General features: G+C 40.3%; 1 protein-coding gene across 1 annotated transcript; it reads right to left on the bottom strand.

The window, feature by feature from the left end:
• Positions 1–11,055: 11,055 nt before the first annotated feature.
• LOC145441986 (homeobox protein six1b-like) lies at positions 11,056–14,862 on the bottom strand. The gene is made up of 2 exons (XM_080319949.1): positions 13,963–14,862; positions 11,056–11,723 (listed from the first exon to the last, which is right to left on the bottom strand). The coding sequence occupies exons 1-2, from the start codon at positions 14,709–14,711 to the stop codon at positions 11,153–11,155; spliced, it is 1,320 nt and encodes a 439-aa protein (XP_080176075.1). The 5' UTR covers positions 14,712–14,862; the 3' UTR covers positions 11,056–11,152.
• Between the last annotated feature and the right edge of the window lie 4,642 nt (positions 14,863–19,504).

The following is a 19,504-nucleotide window of genomic DNA, read 5'->3' as shown; positions in this document are numbered from 1 at the left end:
AATTTTGAAGATTTCCAAATTTTGGACAACCCTAATTGTACATTGTACAATGATCCCTACAATTCTCTATGTTGTCTACGATTGCCCCTGAGGCCCTGACGAGTGTAAGCCGAACATATTCGAGTTTATTTCAATATTATTCGATTGCATATTGAACTTATCTACGTTTGAAACGTAAAACGAAAAAGGAGCATCATCCAATTGGGGAGCACTATTAGATCCCCCGTTCAGAATATGTATGTAAATATTATATTTCTCTTGGAGGGGGGTGTTTTTATTTGAGCTTTGTTGTTGTTTTGTGGTATTCATGGTGTTTGTCGACTATACATTGGTCATTTACACCAGACCGATCTTCTTCATTATTTCCGTAACTGCCGACTTATAGCACGGCCCACTTCTAGGCTTTTTTTGCAAGAAACCGCTAACGCGGATGAGGTGACGAGGAGGAGCCTAGATAAACCTCCAACTCTTAGATAGGAATTCTGGAGTCGACCTCGGTAGGACTCGAACCCGCACCCTTTGGTGTTGCAGACGCGGATTATACCACTGCGCTATCTTGCCACTAATATTTGAACTTTATCATGCAACACACCACAAGTGCCGATATTGATTACAGCATATATTACAAGTCTCGAAAAGGCATTCAACGTTTAAACGATAAATCAATCATTAGATTTATCGTATACAATGTCCTTGGATTTATGCTGTTGCTCTGCTCTTAAAACACTTAATCAATATTGTATACCAACGAATACCCAGAAATATCTTCTCTGTAGTTATTTATTTGCATTATAATTGGGCGGTTTAGGAGTCACACCACTGATACGCGGAAAGATAAGGCGATTTGAAATTGACTTCATAATGTGGTATAACCTGAAACAAGGTAATACGGGTGTAGATAGCTCATGTGACGAGATGATATCGCGGAATATTTCCGAAACCTGTTCTACCGATATATACAGCAGTACATAGTGCCATATTGCTGTGAGCCTGAGCATTTATAGTTTGGACTTCTAAGAAATAATTTCGAAGGAGAGTTCCTCGTCTTCGCAACCGCGAAGGAAGCAATATTAATCTCATATATACAGTTGACCATATTAGGCGAGCCTTCTAATAACTAATTAAACCGCCGGAAATCCTAATTCTAAATAAAAATGAATGACGGTATGTGCTAGAAAATGGAAGTAAAATCCTATCCAAAACCTATTTGTGAAACTGCGTATAGAGCTATGTTGAAAGCATTCTTTGGATCCACTCTGGTGTAAAAATCAATTGATATTTATTTTTTATAATGAGCTCCTAAATAACGACATTATGGGGCAGGCAGCCCGGGGCACAAGAAAAGGATTATAGGGAATATATTTAACGTGCTCAAATTCACATTGAATATTGAAAAGTAAGAATGTGAAGAGTTAGGTCGGGAAGATGATGAAAAAATCAATAGATGAAAAATCACATTTGTTGCATTTATTTTATTTACGTTTACTTTTGCAAATTCATTAAATTCACGCAGTTATGCATTGCAACCCACTGTTATATAATGCCACTGCACCCTTGTACACCACGTACTGCTATTGATCTCACATCGCTGCAATAGCACAGCATTTTACTATTCATCTGTTGATATGCAATGTTTTTTCCAATCCTCTACTAGTTACTGACGATTATCCCTGAGGAGTCTCAGCCGAAAATATTCGGGTGTATTTCAATATGAATATACTATTCAATTTTACTATAAGGCTTTCAATTGTAGAGCGAATCGAAACATTTAGATACCGTGGGTGGAAGGTTATAGAACAATCACGCATTACATTTTGCCATCAAGTTATTCTAAATTACATTAAATTGCCTCGACTTCGGGATATTACCATTATATGAATAATGCAAATCCAAAATATTCTGATCGGACCCTGAACGGGAAGGGTATCTAAGGGCGTTTCTCAATTTTCCAATCATTATCGGCTGTACCGAACTTCCTATTGTTAAATCGAATGAATCACGCGCATCCGAAGTCTCAAAACGAACGCAGTCCGTCTGAATAACTGGAAAATCGTTTTTACAACCTCGTTTAGATAATTTGAAACATTGGTTATAATAGTAGTTGTTCCCGGGCAGATCCGATAACAGTCAAACTAATTCCTCAAGTTTGTCAGACACGAGTATAATAGTCCTAATCCGAAGGCATTTTCTATATATCTGCAACTCTTATCAGATGAGTGTAATGTTTTCTTCCAAGCGCATTTGACATGACGCACGTTTCATTTGCCCTTGTGCCTAGCACTGTTCGAGAGGGCCACCCAGACGCTTCTTATCTCGGCAATTACGATTTCGACAAAATGACGGTCGCCGATAGGTAAATTGTCGTTTGCATTCTGACATTATGTCGAAGCGGGAGTCAAATTCTGCTCTACGGTCAAGGTGGCCGAGATGTCTTCAAATATAAAGTCATGAAAACGACGATATCTATCTTTCGATCGCCAGGCAATGAAGTACGTTCAAGTTTCGCAATATTCAGCGATGTAATTGAACGATACTGAAATATCTCAGCAATACTGTATTTAATAACGGAAGTTGCAGACGCGACGCGACGACAATCAATCCAGTATTAGATAATCAAGCGAATGTGTACACATTTTCTATGTATTTCGCGTGGAAATTCATTATATTGTGCGCAGGAAAATTATATCAAAAGATTACATACCGAAGTAAATTGCGAGACGGGCTTCGGGCTACATACATCAAGGCCCGTTAAGGAATACATTCGCAAGTTGTCGAACGTCGTAGACGGAAGGAGTAAGCCGTTAATTGAGGATTAGATTTTGAAACGTTTTCACTCATCGATCGCAACCCACACATACGCGATCGCCATTTTGACTCTGCAGCGGCCGTTTACACATGGCAATTCATATACCGATATCGTGTATTACGCGTCTATATTTCAAATCGAATAAGATAGATGGAGCAGTTTCTCGCCAATCTATTGATCACCACTATATGAGTCTTTCATACGTTTTCATTGTTTATATGTACCAAATCAACTAATGGACGTTGAAAACAATTATCATCACAATATGTATTGTAAACATGTGGCTGGTTGGTATAATGGGCTGATCATACAATGAAATACTAAATATGCCTTCAAGTTTCCTTTGCTTACTAAATAACTTGGAATAACGTTTTCCTGAAACTGATATTGCGGGTGTATAGCCATGTGTATGTATATAGGACTTTATGGTTTCAATTATAATAATCAAGTCAAACTGCATGTGTCATGTATTTATCTCCATCATTACGTTGGGAGTATAGCGGATTTGAGAAACAAAGTATATCAATTTTCAATTCGTATATAAATCTAGATAGCCCTAACTTTGTAACTTATTAGTGTTTATTTGTGTTGAGTCCTCATCATGTGTAACGATTTCACGCGAATTAAAACTGTCAATTACGTTTGACGGCAGTATAACTAATCAAGTAATCAACACTGTAGAATGATTCGCTATTTAAACCATATAAATCAGACTTGCTGTATTTAATCATCATTGCATAATGCGAAACCGACTCCAGCCGACTGCGATAAAGTTTCTTAAAAGCCGTGTAAACCTCGCGTTTAATTTTCGTGACGCTGTGTCTTATTTACAAAAACAATATTTTTAGAAACACTATATAGACTTTTAAGAGTGAACTTAATCCGTCGCGCGAAATGAGTAAGAAGCTGTGATGTAAATCCAATTAGCAGCGACCAATGACACGTACAGTGTTCTGACCGTTTCTGCAAGAGACCATCTCGTTGAAAAATAGAATTAACGGTGTTTGCCACGGTACAGGGGCTACATGTTTGGATTTAGACGCAACTATTGTCCCGTACTGAGATTACATTTGGGATTTTCGACATGTATTTGCATTGACGACACAGTCACGAAGATGTATCATTATAAATTACGGTTTTGAAATTGTATCCAACAATTCGCTTTTCACGCTCATTCTCCCATGTCGTTTCAAATCACCATTTCTATTTACACCGTCGACTGATGACTAGCAGCGGCCGCATCTCTGCATTTTTGATTCCACTGGAAGCACGATTCTGGCGTATCTCATACGCGTGCTTTTTGAGACACACGCCGATCCCGGCCCCACTTGAGAACCAGTCACTCTAAGCTCGGCGTGGAAATCGAGTCGCGGCTGCTCGCTTGTATAAAGTTACATTGTTTTACATCATCTCAGACCCCGCGAAAGGTGATGCCACTGCTGAGGTAAAAGGGACTTGATTAATACCACTGATGTAAAGTCGCACGACAATGTTATTGTAAATTTCACCCCTACTCGATTTCCCTGTCCCAAAAATCCACGGCAGCTAGTCGGCATTTTATGTTTCATCGAGAAACTCGATGCCGGAGAATTGAATTTCTTGGTGCCGGCTTGAAAATATGATTTCATTCCGCGCGACGGGGATGATGTCACAATGATATTTGTACCGATGCGATTCTTGGTTGAAAATTGTTTCCTATGTGTTACATAATCGTTCGTAATGATAACCTTGATCGTATAGGACGCGTACAACTATACCAATTCCATATCGTATGAGAAAGTGCATCTATGGCGTTTATGACTTTACACGTAGTGATGTTAGGTAGGGAGAAATATGGGCAGTCTATAGGTTGCGGTTGATGCATCGGTGACTTGGTGTTATTTTGTTTGGCCTTTTTGTTTCAAACGAATCTTGACTAAACGGCGGAACTTTCATCTAACAAGTATTCTCTGCTCAGTCTAACTAGACACTGATTGCCTTGGCGCGATAAGTTTTCCTTGTTAAAAGTGCTAAAAGGTCACCTACATTATTATGTGACATTTGGCTGGGTTTGTATCGCGGGGTCAAGCATAGAACCGGATGGCGTTTCGTAAATGTTCTCCAAATCATCACAGCACGCGTTATCTATCGTAAATTGCCTCATGTATCACTCAAGTAAACGATGAGACCATTTGAGATACCGACCGGGTTGAATTTATAACTTGGTTCACATATACCAAATACGATACATGAAATATCCCTTATTTTATATTCAAACTCATACGATATATAGTCTCAACCATGATATCTTTACTGCAACAACATGGAATAAGCAATGTGAGCGAAGATCAACGTATATATAGTTGAGTATGTCCTTGTCGTCGGCAGAATTTCCATTTAAAGAACCCAGTCTGAACGCGCTGTGGTCGGAGGCCGTCTCTGTTGAACTCAAAATAGTGAAAGCAATCACGGCATATAACTTTGTTTGTGGTTGCCTTTATAATTCCTCTCACAACGGTGATGTGGTCCAGTAGAACATTGTGTGCGGTCCTCTATTATAATTAAGAATAGCAAGACGTTTTTAATCAATATCCCGAAAGCAAAATAGGAACTAACTATATACAATGAAGACATTGAGTTTCAACTACATATGTCAGATATGAGGTCATTTAATTCTAATCCATATTTCGGATTGATTGATTCATTCATCATGTCCAAAGTTAAGTCTATAGTCGTTGAATCAAAATTGTGCAGAAGTCAAAATGCAATATATTGTCCAGATCTCATATTATTTCGCGATAATCATCAATTCGAATCCAGGAAGAGTCTGTAAATCCAGTGTTCTCACGCCCAAAACAAAAAAATCTGGGCTTATCTGTATTACTGCAAGGAAACATCTGGCGAGGGTTTTAGGCATGGCTTCGGACATGTAACGGTGGTGTACATCGTGGTAGACGCAGAACATGGTTGTGTACCAGCATATACTGCATGCTCCTGTTTATAGGTAGAATAGCAAATGATCATTAAAATGTGTACATCAGAATGTACGCTATCGGATGCACCTAACGTGTGCGCAGAATTACGATTTCCCATGCACACCTTTCATTTGCATGAACATGCGTAAACAAAGGAAATATTATACAATACAGAATAAACACTTGTGCAATAGCAGTCATTATGGAACTTCGGATAACATCGATCGTTCCAGTGAACCTACGAGCGCGGCTCGTATTACAAAAGGTTAGTGGATGTTACAGCAATTTACTCACATTAGTCGTAATAACCGGTAAAATACAAATCCCTAGGAAGTATATGTTCGGAAGCTGGAAAACCTCGATTCATTTTAGACATATCGAATTGTCACTTTGGCACTCTCCAAATGCGTTTTTTGTGGAACATATAGAAAGCGCTTTGACGTAGGAAAAGTATTATTTTTAGAGAAATCACCAGTCTCTTTGTTGGTGCCGCCTCATTATGATATGATTTGTAAATGTTTTGAACCATTATCTCTCTACCAAGTGTGTGATAGAAAGTCGACCGATTGCACTTTGTCCGCCGAACAAACAAAATGGCGCCATGTGCCGCTGCATTTTAGCACGATGATACAGTGTCGGAAAATACAATGATCGAGCATACTGCCAACTCAAAATTTTGCAAAGTATGACAAAATGAAATTGGTCATGATGATACAGCAAATCAATAGTCCGTGGATGTGATTTCGATGGTTGCACTCCAAAACAATGCATATGGCTGCGATGATTGTAATCATATATCCATTTGCCTATATACGTAGCGCTCACACAACTAATTATTATCTATAAATATATTGTGCAAGTCTACCCTTATAGACCCAATGAACTAGAAACAGGACATTTCTCTTAATATAGATTGACACGCGTGATATCCGCATATAGGACACACGAATGATTTTCAGTTTTCGAAACTCTCATTGCAAAATTGATTATTTTTGACATGCAGATAAGGCCAAATGAATTAAGGAATATTTCACTACGTTGGTTTGACTTTACTACTGAAAGAGAGTCGAAAACACCCGATTCAATACAATGTCGATTAAAGAGATGACTTCCAAGACATTATTTTAACTATGAGTTCGCGGGTACACCGGGTCAATATAGGTTATATGGAGGTATCAGATACAAATTTATATACAATTTCAAACCAAATCCTGGGAGCATACGGGAGTAGCTCTAAATTTGCAAGCAGATCTGCTTTTACAACGAGAGACCGCCAAAAGAGTAGACAATATTAAGCAAGGCTCATCCACGCTAATTCTGTGTTTTGTATTGACAGCGATTCGGTGAACACTTTCATCTCCGTTCCGCGAGGTCACAGCAAAGTATAAACGTTGAAGTTACGTGGAAAAAGTGTGTTCGACTGTTCGTAATACTTCAATTAGTACATCGCACCAAAACTCTGCTGTGTCGAGTGCTGGAGCTTCAGCTTGTTTGCTGGTTGTGACAGTTCGAGCGATTTCACTCTAGGCAAGATATTTTCGATTCCTCTGGCAATTTGCTATCACCCACCTTGGTTTGAGACGTCTAGTCTTGCATATTATGATCATGACAGTTGGCAGAATGCGTAGTCACACACTTACTTATGAATCAATGAAGATGCTCCGTATTTATATGTTGTATGCGAAGGTGCCTGTTTGCTTGACAGACTATTCCAAGTCATTTCGACACCTCATCATCACTTTATTAATATTTTTATCAAATCAAGTCACCACGAGATTGCGATATAGTGAAAAGATAGGAGGGCACCGAAATGACTTGGAGTAGTCTTTTAATCGGACACCCACCTTGGCCTACAGCATGCAAATAAGAGACATGCATACCGGGATAACATAAAAGGAATCGACGAAAATGAACCGTAAATAACTTTTCGTTTTATCGCAATCTTGCTGTGTTTTGAAAGGATGAAATTATTTATAAACCAAAGTGAAATGAACATCAAATTATAGGAATTGCGTGATCGTTGAAGCACTACTTTTTTATTCAACGGTTTTAACCAGATTTACGCGGTCAATTCCCGGTAGATACTCTGGTAAGGATAACGATTCCATGCACCCTCACGTGTTAGAAGTACGATGATCGTTAGGGGATTTGTTTTGAGAGCCATAGGCTTCTTTCCAGATTATTCCGAAAATGTGAAGGATGATGTATGAAAGTGTACTTTTTTACTGAAGGAGTCAACGCTCCGCTCTTGATTACGGCGTTCAGAAATATTACACGCTGTCGATATATCACTCCGTGGTACTTGAGAGGATCGCCGAGGTTTATGCGATTGTAACTAAACACTCTTACACGTCATGTTAGCAACACTTTTGGCCGCGCAGTTTGTTCGGCTTGTTGAGAATCTGTAACACATCTTAATATTATCCGGCCAGATATTGTCTATAAATATGTGAATACGCGTGCGGAATGACATATTGTCCGACTCTTGACGGTGTCTTATGAGGACTCTTCAGAGTCTTAAAATGATTGACATTAGGATTGCTTAAGTACAGGCTTATAGCTTTGTGGTGTCGAGTCATTTCAATAATTCGGCACCAAAGCGTAAATGGTGGTCCGGCGATATGTCATGTCCATTGTCCATGCACTGCAACAGTACGGCCACGGTTGTATGCATACTAACAGGAAGGGGCAGGCGAATCTTTGAGTCACAATACAATGTTAATATGATGTCATATACTATACACTACAGGTTGAGACTTTGATAATTAGATATCTATTCCAATCATGCATGTATGTATTGTGTATATTTGGTTGCGGGCACAAACAGTGCTTGTGACTGATCCTAAGAAAGGGGACAATTTTTTAGCAATAATACACACAATGAAACGGTGTCTTATAAAAGCCTAGAAGTGGGCCGAGCTACAAGTCAGCAGCTATACGGAATAAAAATGAAGAAATTGACCCGGTGTAAATGACCATAGTAGTTGACAAACGCCATGAACAACACAAACTACAACAACAACAACAACGAAACGATCCTAAACTGTATAACATTTAATTGCAATTTTCCAGTATGATTGTGTATCGAGCAAATAGTTTGTGATTAACGACGAAATAATTCAAGTCTTTCGACATCTAGAAATAATACGTAACAACACTAAATATACGAAGCGAAATTCACTCTCTCCCGCAACACAAACATTATTAGTTTCCACTTGTAACACCTCATTCCGAGATTATGTGAACGTTTCGTAGGCTGTTCGCAAACAGATGGCTGCGAGATTCCAAGAAAATTTCACCCCTGCTACTATATAAACATATGCAACTTGACACCGAAGGGGCAGCTCGGTTGGCTGAGAAATATGACGTTAAGCCTACTTATCGCCAAGGACTTCGAGTTATTTGTAGCGAAAATATCATTTCGCCTGAAGTCGAATCCGTCTGTAGCAAAACAGTCCGAAAGACGAAATTCGCGTTTCAAAGGCGTTCCTAAGAAAGCACAGACGGTATTATGCACTGCTGAGTTACATTGCTTAATTCTCCCCGGGAGGTGAACACCTGAAAGAGCTCATAACAAATTGATGCAGCTTTAATTTTGTTTATGCTAAATTAAAATAATCAACTAACGCGCCACGAAACGGATGAGCGAAAATCCTATAAATAACCCCCAAAGTTCTGCAAATAAGATTTGTCATGCCGAGAAGGATTTTCCGATTTTCCCCTGATCCTATATAATCTTATGACATAAATCTACCAAAATTCTATATTTGCATTAGATAAGAAGTAGAATGGAGGATGGCATTTCTCAGACACCTTACATTATGGAGCATACACTATGTGACCTTTGCCTGACAACTCGAAACGAGATCATTTGTTCTAATAAAGAAATCCATTTACTGCAGAATATATCACCGACTGAATGGTGCTCACGTGCATACGCCGCATGAAATGCCACATAATATCGAATTCAAAATGGCCTACGGATTGCAAGCTAACTGTTTAAACGTATAAACGCTTCGGCCTCAGCTTAGGTAACACCTCGATGATGACATGTGCCGTTTTACTAGAAGTTTGTAACTAGATATCTAGAGTGTGAGGAGGTGAATAAAGATACAAGCAGTGATACTATGATTTTGAAGGAACCACAATGAATTATGGACGCAAGGTCTGTATACTATACCATTCGGGCCTTCTGAATCAATTAAGTTGTTTTACAGGGAGTTGCGGCTATATCTTGTATGGTAGATGTTATGTAGGCCTACATTTTTAATAAATTACTGCATACGTATACATATATCAGAGGACTGATTCACGAATCCAAATCGTATTTCTCATAGTGGTCAAATCTACACCGAAATGACACGACGCTGCATTTTAAAACCGGATGGTAAGAATATAATTTTGACAAATTCCGCGCATGTACAGTACTACCAACGGAAGATGCTTTCTCGCTTAGTCGGCCATATTGCATCGGTGCTCTCAGACGCATAAAGACGAAGACAAAACTTCCGAACTGTACGGCTTACAACTAGTTTTTCTGCGGGCAAATCAACCTTTCATATATAAATCATATTTCCGCTGCTTTATCTCAAAGTATGACAAAACGCACACGACAAAACACGATTGCTTTCATTGTCATTTATTGATATTCAATACGAAAAAATGAGATTAAAAAAACGAAAACGTAATAATCTTTATTGAAACAAGTAAACATATGCAGCACCGATTTGACATCCGTAACAGGTCGCCACGTAACTTTTCACGCGAGGCTATCATAAATAATTTGGTCCAAAAGAACAGAAACGCGTTCTAAAATAATTACTGCTGTTAGAGAAAGGAATAGCACAGTAAGCCTTGCATCGGCTTTTATTCCCCCTAATTGTAAAAAGTAGAATATCTACTTTTGCCAAGCTCAAATATCTGGTACGTATACAGTATTGCATTGTTATGAAACCGACGAAATGACCATTTAGTATATATACCTAGAAGCGGGGGTTCTTAAACTGGGGCGGGCGAACTATATATAGTTGTAGGGGAATACATCATCAACTACAAAATAAGCTAGCAAATTTCAGCCAAAATAGAGTCGATCTTGATAAGATGAACTTTTCATTTTATCTAGTCACCAGGTAGCTTTTTCAAGGAGCCTAAATAGATTTTTGGGCACAAAATGAAGCCCTTTTAAATTTATTTCTTGGTCGTCGGCTTCAGAACTTTGAGCGATAAAAAAAGTTTAAGAACCCCTGCCCTAGTGGAATATCTTTCACCACAAAATTAGACGATGGCCATTCTGAATTTGTATCATTCAAACTTTATATGGCGAGTTGAAACCAGCGATCCTGCACCGGTATCAGGACTATTTCTGATTGATACAGCGATACTTTTAGAGGTTTTATGTCGACCAGGTCGTGGTAGGCATTGGGTGGTGCATCATACTGTCTCTTTGTGACGCGGGTGTGTGCAGCCCTGGAACAGGAGATTGATGGTGACCGGTTTGAGAATGAAGCTGTTGTTGATAATGCAAGTCGTGGTGAGGATGACCCAACCCGTGCGGAATACCAGCCATAGTGTAATGACCAGCAGTGGACGCGGCGTGGATAACATGCGCCGAATGCGGGTCTTGCATAGTGCTCATGATCATACTGTTAGGAATAGACGGGGGAGATGGACCCTGCGGGTAATGACCGTGGTGGCCGTGAGGTGGAGTGTGCGAATGCTGGCCTTGTTGGCTGTGAACTTGAGACTGTATCATCGGGTCGTTGGGATGGTGCATCATCTGCTGCACGTGAGGAGGTAGCTGGTGGTGGTGTCCGTGCATTGCTTCCAGTCCGGGTTTTTGGTCCATCATCGCGTTCGGGCTGCTGACGTGGCCGGATGATACGCTGCCTTCGAGGCCTTGATGTGGGGGCGTTACCATGCCGTCGGTGCTCATTCCGCCTGGCATTCCGGATTCGCTGCCATCCCTGAAAGGAATTGAACACACTGTAAATCCATGGGTTATAATGGGTGTCCATATATTTTCACCCTCGGGGGTTAATCAGGTAATCTGCACTTTAAAGTATACCAAATTGTGCTTTGACATGCATTCCAATGGGTCAAAAAATATATCAAATACACCAATCGTTATGGAAATATATTCCAGGGTTGTAGCGGGAACTGTTGTACCATCTTTTTCGTGTTTCTTGGGGGTGGTACACAAAAACCATACAATTATATCACTGGGATATATATCTCCGTACGAATTGGGTGAATTTGACTATTTCTACTCATTGGAGGGCTTTGAAAGTCCAAGTATTTACCAAAAGTGTCGTTTACTCGATTTAAAGTCAACGCCATAGGTTGAAAATTGGCAGAATCCACTATTATCGTTTACAGCACATACTGTCGAAAAATATCTGGAAAGCGGAAAATAGTAGCTTGACAAGGTGAACGGGTCGCTTATTACAACAGTGCATAATGATCGATTAACATCACTTTAAGCGCGTAATTTGATCGTAATGATCAACGATTATTCTACTACTCAGAGCGCACAGCACTCGGTAATATAAATATTTGATACGTGCGAATTCAACAAAACAAAATGGCGCGAGGTAGTTTCATGAATGCAATATTTGCGGGCCGCGGAATTTAAATTCCGCTATCGAGAATATACTCCGACATCAGCGAGTATAGCGATCAGTCGGTCTATCGCGATGGGAAAATCGCTATCTCAAATTAATGGTTTTTTCTATAGCTGAAAGGTGCGTTAAACGGTGGTACTCGTAGAAATCTAATTTCGGCGCACTATTTTCAGTGCCGCGTGTACGTGTGTGGGAAAAGAGCGAAGCGTAAAGAGTGTAAGCAACGCAAATCTTTATCGCAGGCGGTTCCCAGCATTTTTTCGCCCGCTCCCCGCGCGGGTCGGACGAGATCTTGAATAAAGCCCAATCGACGTAAATATTTACCCCAAAACAGCGGGGGGATAATGTCGTATTACGAAACGGGCGAATAAATTCGAGCGAATGATATTCGGAATATTTTCGGACGCCGGTTGCGACACGCCGATGGGATTGATCAAAAAATTGGAAATTATCGAGATTTCGTTATTTGAATCGCATACTCTCACGTATTTTGTGAATTTGCAAAATTTTGACTAGTTAAATGTCAATATTAAGATTTGCAGAAGCTCTTGGAGTTGAATAATATATTTATATTGAAATAGACTCGATTATGTTAGGCTGACACTCGTCAGCGTAATCGTCAGCAAGTAGTATAGTGAATGAAAGAGAACATTGCATATTTACAATCGTATCACTTGTATAGTATAGTATAGTATATTATAGTATGGTATATTGAAATACTAAGACTATGTCGCAAATTTGGGTACCGGGTATCGATGTCGGAGTTTTCCCGGATCACACCAAGAAGGCGTTATCAATCCGCACGAAATTTTCGTCGGATTATTGATGGATCACCCTCGATTCGGAAGGTTAAGTGGGATGTAGCAGCGTGCCGGACAAAAACAAGTTACAATGCGCGACACGAAAATCCACTCGTGGGCCCGTTTCACACTATCGCAAAACCAACACGCGTTCGGATTGACGCGTCAAGTTACACATGGCGAAGACGTAAACTCTGTACAGATTCAGAAAATGTTAGTTTCACGCTTTGCTCGGCAAGGGTATTAATTACAATAACCTGACCGATTTAGGATTTTTCAGCTGATACCGATAAAACCGACGACTAGCACCTTAACCGCTATTCCCCATGTTCAAATGATCTAATCTGGTTTGTGGCACATTCCCAAGGCTTCAGAGCATTCATTACAGAGCTTTACAGCCATCGCCACGCATAGGCAGCATGTAACAAACTAGAAAGGTGGTATCTGTACGTTTGTAAGCGTGACACTAGCTTTTTACTATCACCATTTCTACTTGCGTATTTGAGTAGAATTTTAGGTGTTACTTCTACTTGTAATAGAGCACCAATGGTGACTTGGCCACATCTGCCTGTTAGCTATGAGAAATATATCAATATTCACAGTCCAACAGTCGCAATTTATAGTTCTACAATTCCCTACTACTAAGTTGCGAAGTCACGAAATTGCGGATATTAATTACCTCTAACGGCTGATACCGATATTTCTGTTAAAGTGTCGCCAAGCCATAAGAATCAGTCAGGTTTCAATATTAATTGCACTTAAAAACGGAGGCGCGGATTTACCTTTCTTTTGCTTCTGCAGCGCGGTCGCGTTGTCGCCTGTTCTTGAACCAATTGCTAACTTGCGTCACTGTCAGACCTGTGGCTTCCGCCAGTTCCCTCTTTTCGCGCGGAGACGGGTACGGATTGTGCGCGTACCATTCCCGCAAGGCCGCCCGTGATTTCTCTTTAAAACAGTAACTGGTTTCTTCCCCGTCCCAAATCGTTCTCGGCAATGGGAACTTCCTCCTCACTCTGTATTTACCGACAGCGCCCAAAGGCCGTCCGCGTAACTTCTCCGCTTCGATGTAGTGTGCTTTCAACCAGAGCTGTTGTAGTTTAGGGTGATTGTGTTGAGAGAAAGTGTGGCTTTCTAGTAACTTGTATAGTTCGCGAAAGTTTCCTCGATGGAAAGCGACTACAGCTTTTGCCTTTAAGACTGATTCGTTTTTGTGCAGATGCTCGCAAGCAGGTAGCGACCATAAAAAGCGAGCAAGCCTTTCGATGTTACCGCCTTGTTGTAAAACCTCGCAAACGCACGCGACCTGCTCTTGTGTAAATCCGAAGGACGGAGGCGCGGATGGTAGCATGGCTTGCATTCCGGAATGGGAAGCCATGTTCAGCGGGGACAGGTGAGCGTTGTGTCCCGCGGAAGATACGGCCGAGATTTGGGCCGCCGCCGCTGCCGCCGCGGCTGCCGCAGCTGCAGGATGGTGCTGCACAACCTGCGGGAGCACAGACGTGTACGAGCTGACAGCCAGTGCTGCTGCCATTGACGAATGTGTTCGGCGAAAATCAATGCTACTGTCCGTGAATCTCTTCGATAGACTCTACACAAACTCGACACGGAGCCCAGTGTTTGAAGACGAGAAGTCAAGTAGATATTATTACGCAGACACAATAAGCAGAGTTCGAAGCAGTATATCTGAACAGGGGGTATAGACATGAGCACCAATCCAACAAAAATCGACAAAACCCAAGATATATTGCATCTGTCAAACTAATGAGATCAATATTTCGGAAGCTAAAACAGTGATATATACAGATTCACTTTACACGAATATCATCCAGATCTGTCCACAATATATCCTTTATCGCTTTATCATTATTCAATTGAATAATAAATCCGTATTGAAATAAACCCACCTATTTTAAACTCGCACTCGTCAGGGCAATCGTCAGCAACTAGTAGATTATTACCCATGACGAGTGTTAGCCAAAACATTCGGGTTTATTTTAATATGAATTATTATTCAATAGCATATTGAAGTCCTGTACCCCCAAGAAAGTCTTATCAATATTATATATGCCAACGATGATGCCTGCTCTATCATAACTGAAAGTTACGACCGAATATCCGCGATCCGCCATCGAAACCAGTCGAGAAAAAATCCTTCCGCAAAATGTCGGATACACGTTTTTACGCTATCGACAAGCGAGCAGAAGTTGCCACGAAAAGCCGAGAACACGCTCTAACTTATGATTGGCAATAAATTCCTTCTAATTTCCAGAAGACGAATTCGAGATCAAACCACCATTTATCTGTCGCGATCTAGTCCCAGTGCGTCGCTTTTGTGATTGAGAAGAGAGAAAAAAATGCCGGGACCTATACCATTGTTAAGTACTTTTTCTATAGTTACGTCACTTTAGAAAAAGGCGTTTATTACTACGATTAGAAACAAGGTAGTAGGTACCAAACGACACGACTGTAACGCAAAAATATAGGTAATTTCGATAGGAAGTAATCACTAATTTTATCTACAAATGTTACGCCGCGAAAGTACACGTTACAGATGTTATATTTGTGTGGCTGTGTTCTTCAGATATTATCTGCGTAACAAGCCCTTCGAGTAATAGACTTAATATTGTTGTCGTATTCCATTCCTTTCGTAAACGCTATAGTGGCGAGGTTATCGCAGCGGATCATCTTCAATATATATCGGAGGGAGATGCCGATAATGACGCTGTGAAATTTCCATTTTAGTTCGGTTTCAGTATAATTGATATGATTGAATAACATATTCATAATAAAATAAACTGGAATATATTATGTAATTGTATAGAGTGAAGTTCTGTATCTCCAAGAGTGTCTTCTAATTGATACGAGCACTTCGAAGTAAGTATAAATCAATGGTTTTAAACAAAATCACCTAACAATGTACGGTCTCGTATAAATGGAGTCGCCACAAGATTTTCCGAGCCCGAAGTGACTCATTTCAAAGCGATTACATTGGAAAATCTTCTAACCAGTACCACAAAAGGGTCCGATATCGTCGGATTTTCTGAAGTTCATCACGTTAATATCCACCGGAGGTCTTTATAGGGATGAATAAAATTACATCACGGTAATATAGTCACGGCAGTGGCGTATGGCGTATGTCAGCTCACGAACCGATGCAAGTATAATCATATACGGTTGGAATATATGTTTATTAATAATTGGGCCACATTATGCATGTTCATTGCTCAATCTTAAGCTAAGGCAATTACGGGAGCAGTTCTTAAGTATGAATCTACAGATATTTATCCACACAGCCATTCATTAAGATTCTCACGACCCAGTCGATTTGCTCAGCCGCTAGAGGGCGATTCCCAAGATATCGTTACGTCCGTTGATTCTACCTCTCACGGTAGTGATTTCTACATATGTACAAGATACACGTATGCACTTATCGAGGGTACACTGCCCAAACAGTCGCTTCTGTAGCAAAGTTGTACTTCGTGGAAGCGTGACAGTGTCAAATTGACACGCTCAATTTCGCCATACTCATTGAGGGGATAAGAGTTATTTTCAGAGACTTCACCAGTCACAATTGACCACACTTTAATGCGCGTGATTCGCGTATCATAAATCCACTGCTCTTATGGTACAGTCATCGAATTCCTGATTTGTATATACACGAAGTTATCCAGTGTGGGCCCGTTGGGATTTATGACTTCCTCTCTTACTGTTTTGACCGCAATAAAAGGCCTGCGGTCCCAGTCATTGGAATACAGTTAGCTCGCGTCATCACTAAGTTATCAGAGTGGATAACGCCAAACTTCTCTCCTGGTTCACCATCAACGACCGACTTTTCTTTCCTGGTTACCCCTGTGGGAATCTGCTTAGTTCGATACATGCAACTGTACTGCGTATTTCAACGGTTTCGGTCAATTCCCAAAGGTAAACAACGCAATTCACCTAGATTCTCCCATTCGGAAACTACAGAAAGCTTGTGGACAATTAGCGATTTGTTGCGGTTGAATCTAGTTCAGTGTTTCGAAGATAATCCATAAAACGCAGTATGCAATCATAACGATTAAGCTGTAGAGATTTCGAATAAACAACGCAGGACGTGTAACGTAACCAATGTATACGCTGTCGCATTGTGTTCTTGTATATACTGACCCGCATTGCAGAGATTGATGTCAGGTTCATACTCGCATCTCAAAACGGGGCGCGTTTCTAAAATAGTTACCGCGTAATTCGATCACGTTTCCAAACCGATACTCCAAGATTTGAGAATATTTGCAAGTGGAGACTTGATTTATTAGCGAACACTGCTATGTGCTGCCTCAACACCATGCCATACACTGTACCTGGGTTAGCATGAAATCTATTCTTCAATCAAGGGGTGAACGAAATTACTAAACTAAGAGGTCTGTACCTATAAAGAAACGTCCTCTATACGTGGCCAAGTGACTGAAGAAGGATTCCACCAGGACAGTGGTTTGTAAGCTGTACTATCCTAGAAAAACCTTGCTCTAATCTGCCTGCCTTCAGCGAATTCCAAATTGTCGCCGATTTGCAAGAACTTAATCCATCACATTACACATATAGCACAAAATGAAATGTGCATCAACAACAGTGTTAAAAGAACGAAACTATTAAAACATAATTTAAACACTGAACAAAAACTTTTAGGGAATATGTACTTCAAATCAGATTGACTTGCTGTATCAGTCGGGTATGTGTTTAGACGTTCGGCTAACGGTTTTCCTTTTTTTGCCTCATTTACACTTTTATAAAGTGGTCGTTAATTTCCTTATAAGCATTCTCTAGAGCTGACCAATCGATCTGATTCGAAAATATGATTGCATACGGAGAGAACTGCTGAAAGTACCAAGTAATCATCGAATACACCACACTTTCATATTACCAGAAGACAAATTTGGGATGACAAAGTAATATTCAGCAATGAAGTGATGTCACAGATATAAGTCCGAGTAGCATACAAATGACGTCACGATGCTTAAAATAGAATCGGGTCATGTACCACTTTGTCACTCTCGGGCACAGTCGTGATAACTTTAAAATCTGCCTTCCCGTGCTTGTGAAATTTTATGCCAGGGAAGATTTTGTTCCTAATTCTCCTCCTGAAACCTTGAAGGCGGATAGCTAAAAATATATCTCAGTAGGCGGGAATTTTTTCATCCGATATTTATTCAAAATCGGCCCATCTCTTGGGTTGGTTAAACAACAACACCTGATATAAAAATCCTTTCACAACTTCCGATTAATTCCAATAATGTGGCGCGAAAGATCAACAAGCACATGTAATTTGTTCAATAAACAACAACAAGAACGAACTGACATCATCATATCAAACCCATAATTTATCATCTTGATTCGGATCGAGACAAAGTGCATTCGCATTATCTCTGACAATATAAAATATACCTCGAGTATACATAGCGATGTCGGTGTGTGCACACTTCCCTAAAGTTCTACGTTATTTCATGGCTCATTAGAAAAATAAAATATCTAACAAGGTTTCCATATCGAGGCGAGAATATGTTAATGACCCGCCGTCCGATATCTCTCGATATCATTTATTTGAATTACCCGGCAAATTATAAATTTATAGTGCGCAATTTGTGAGCACGTGGATTCGATGTGAATGTGCCCGACCGATGTGCAGCATCGTGCGAGACCTATGTCCAATTTAACGCCAATTTGAAGCTAACGCATACCGACTAATCAGGAATCATCCGGGTAACTTGCCCCCGCGTTTATGCTATGGGAGCGTGAGCAATGTCATCAAGGTAGAACCAACTTGCTCGCACGGTCGATTTGATGTTAATGAGCAGCTTCTTTCAGCGTTGTTTGTTTTAAAGATCGCGCAACCTGAGACGCGGCTTGGGAAGATGTTTCAAATGTTGAAGCGGTTCGTACTGATTATAGATTTCATAAGTTCTGTGAGAAAGTGTGAAGATATTCACTCGGGCAATCAAACTGCAAATCGATCCCATAACATCGAGACTTCGGACGGCATTCAGAATTATAATCTTTTCCGGCTTTTTGCCGCTCGAGAGAAGGGATTACTTTGTGCAATAAGGTCCGATGGTACCTTGCATGCGGACACGAATACCCGTTAGTACATCAACTGCAAATATAGTCTTGGCGCAAATTTCGATAACAGTATGGCGGTAGGCCACAAAACTACTAAGGGAAATTTGTTTAGTAGCTAGTACCGATAAAAGTATTTGAAACGATGATTAAACTTATAGCGGAACACTGGTGAAATCAGCTATGCAAAATGTGTCTGTGATTATATTTTCATCTCGAAGTCCATTTTGCTATAAC

Source organism: Botryllus schlosseri, chromosome 6 (genome assembly GCF_051294905.1).
Source record: "Botryllus schlosseri isolate E-star chromosome 6, Bs_hap1, whole genome shotgun sequence".
Taxonomy (NCBI): Eukaryota; Metazoa; Chordata; class Ascidiacea; order Stolidobranchia; family Styelidae; genus Botryllus; species Botryllus schlosseri.
This window is presented reverse-complemented; position numbering and strand designations above follow the sequence as displayed.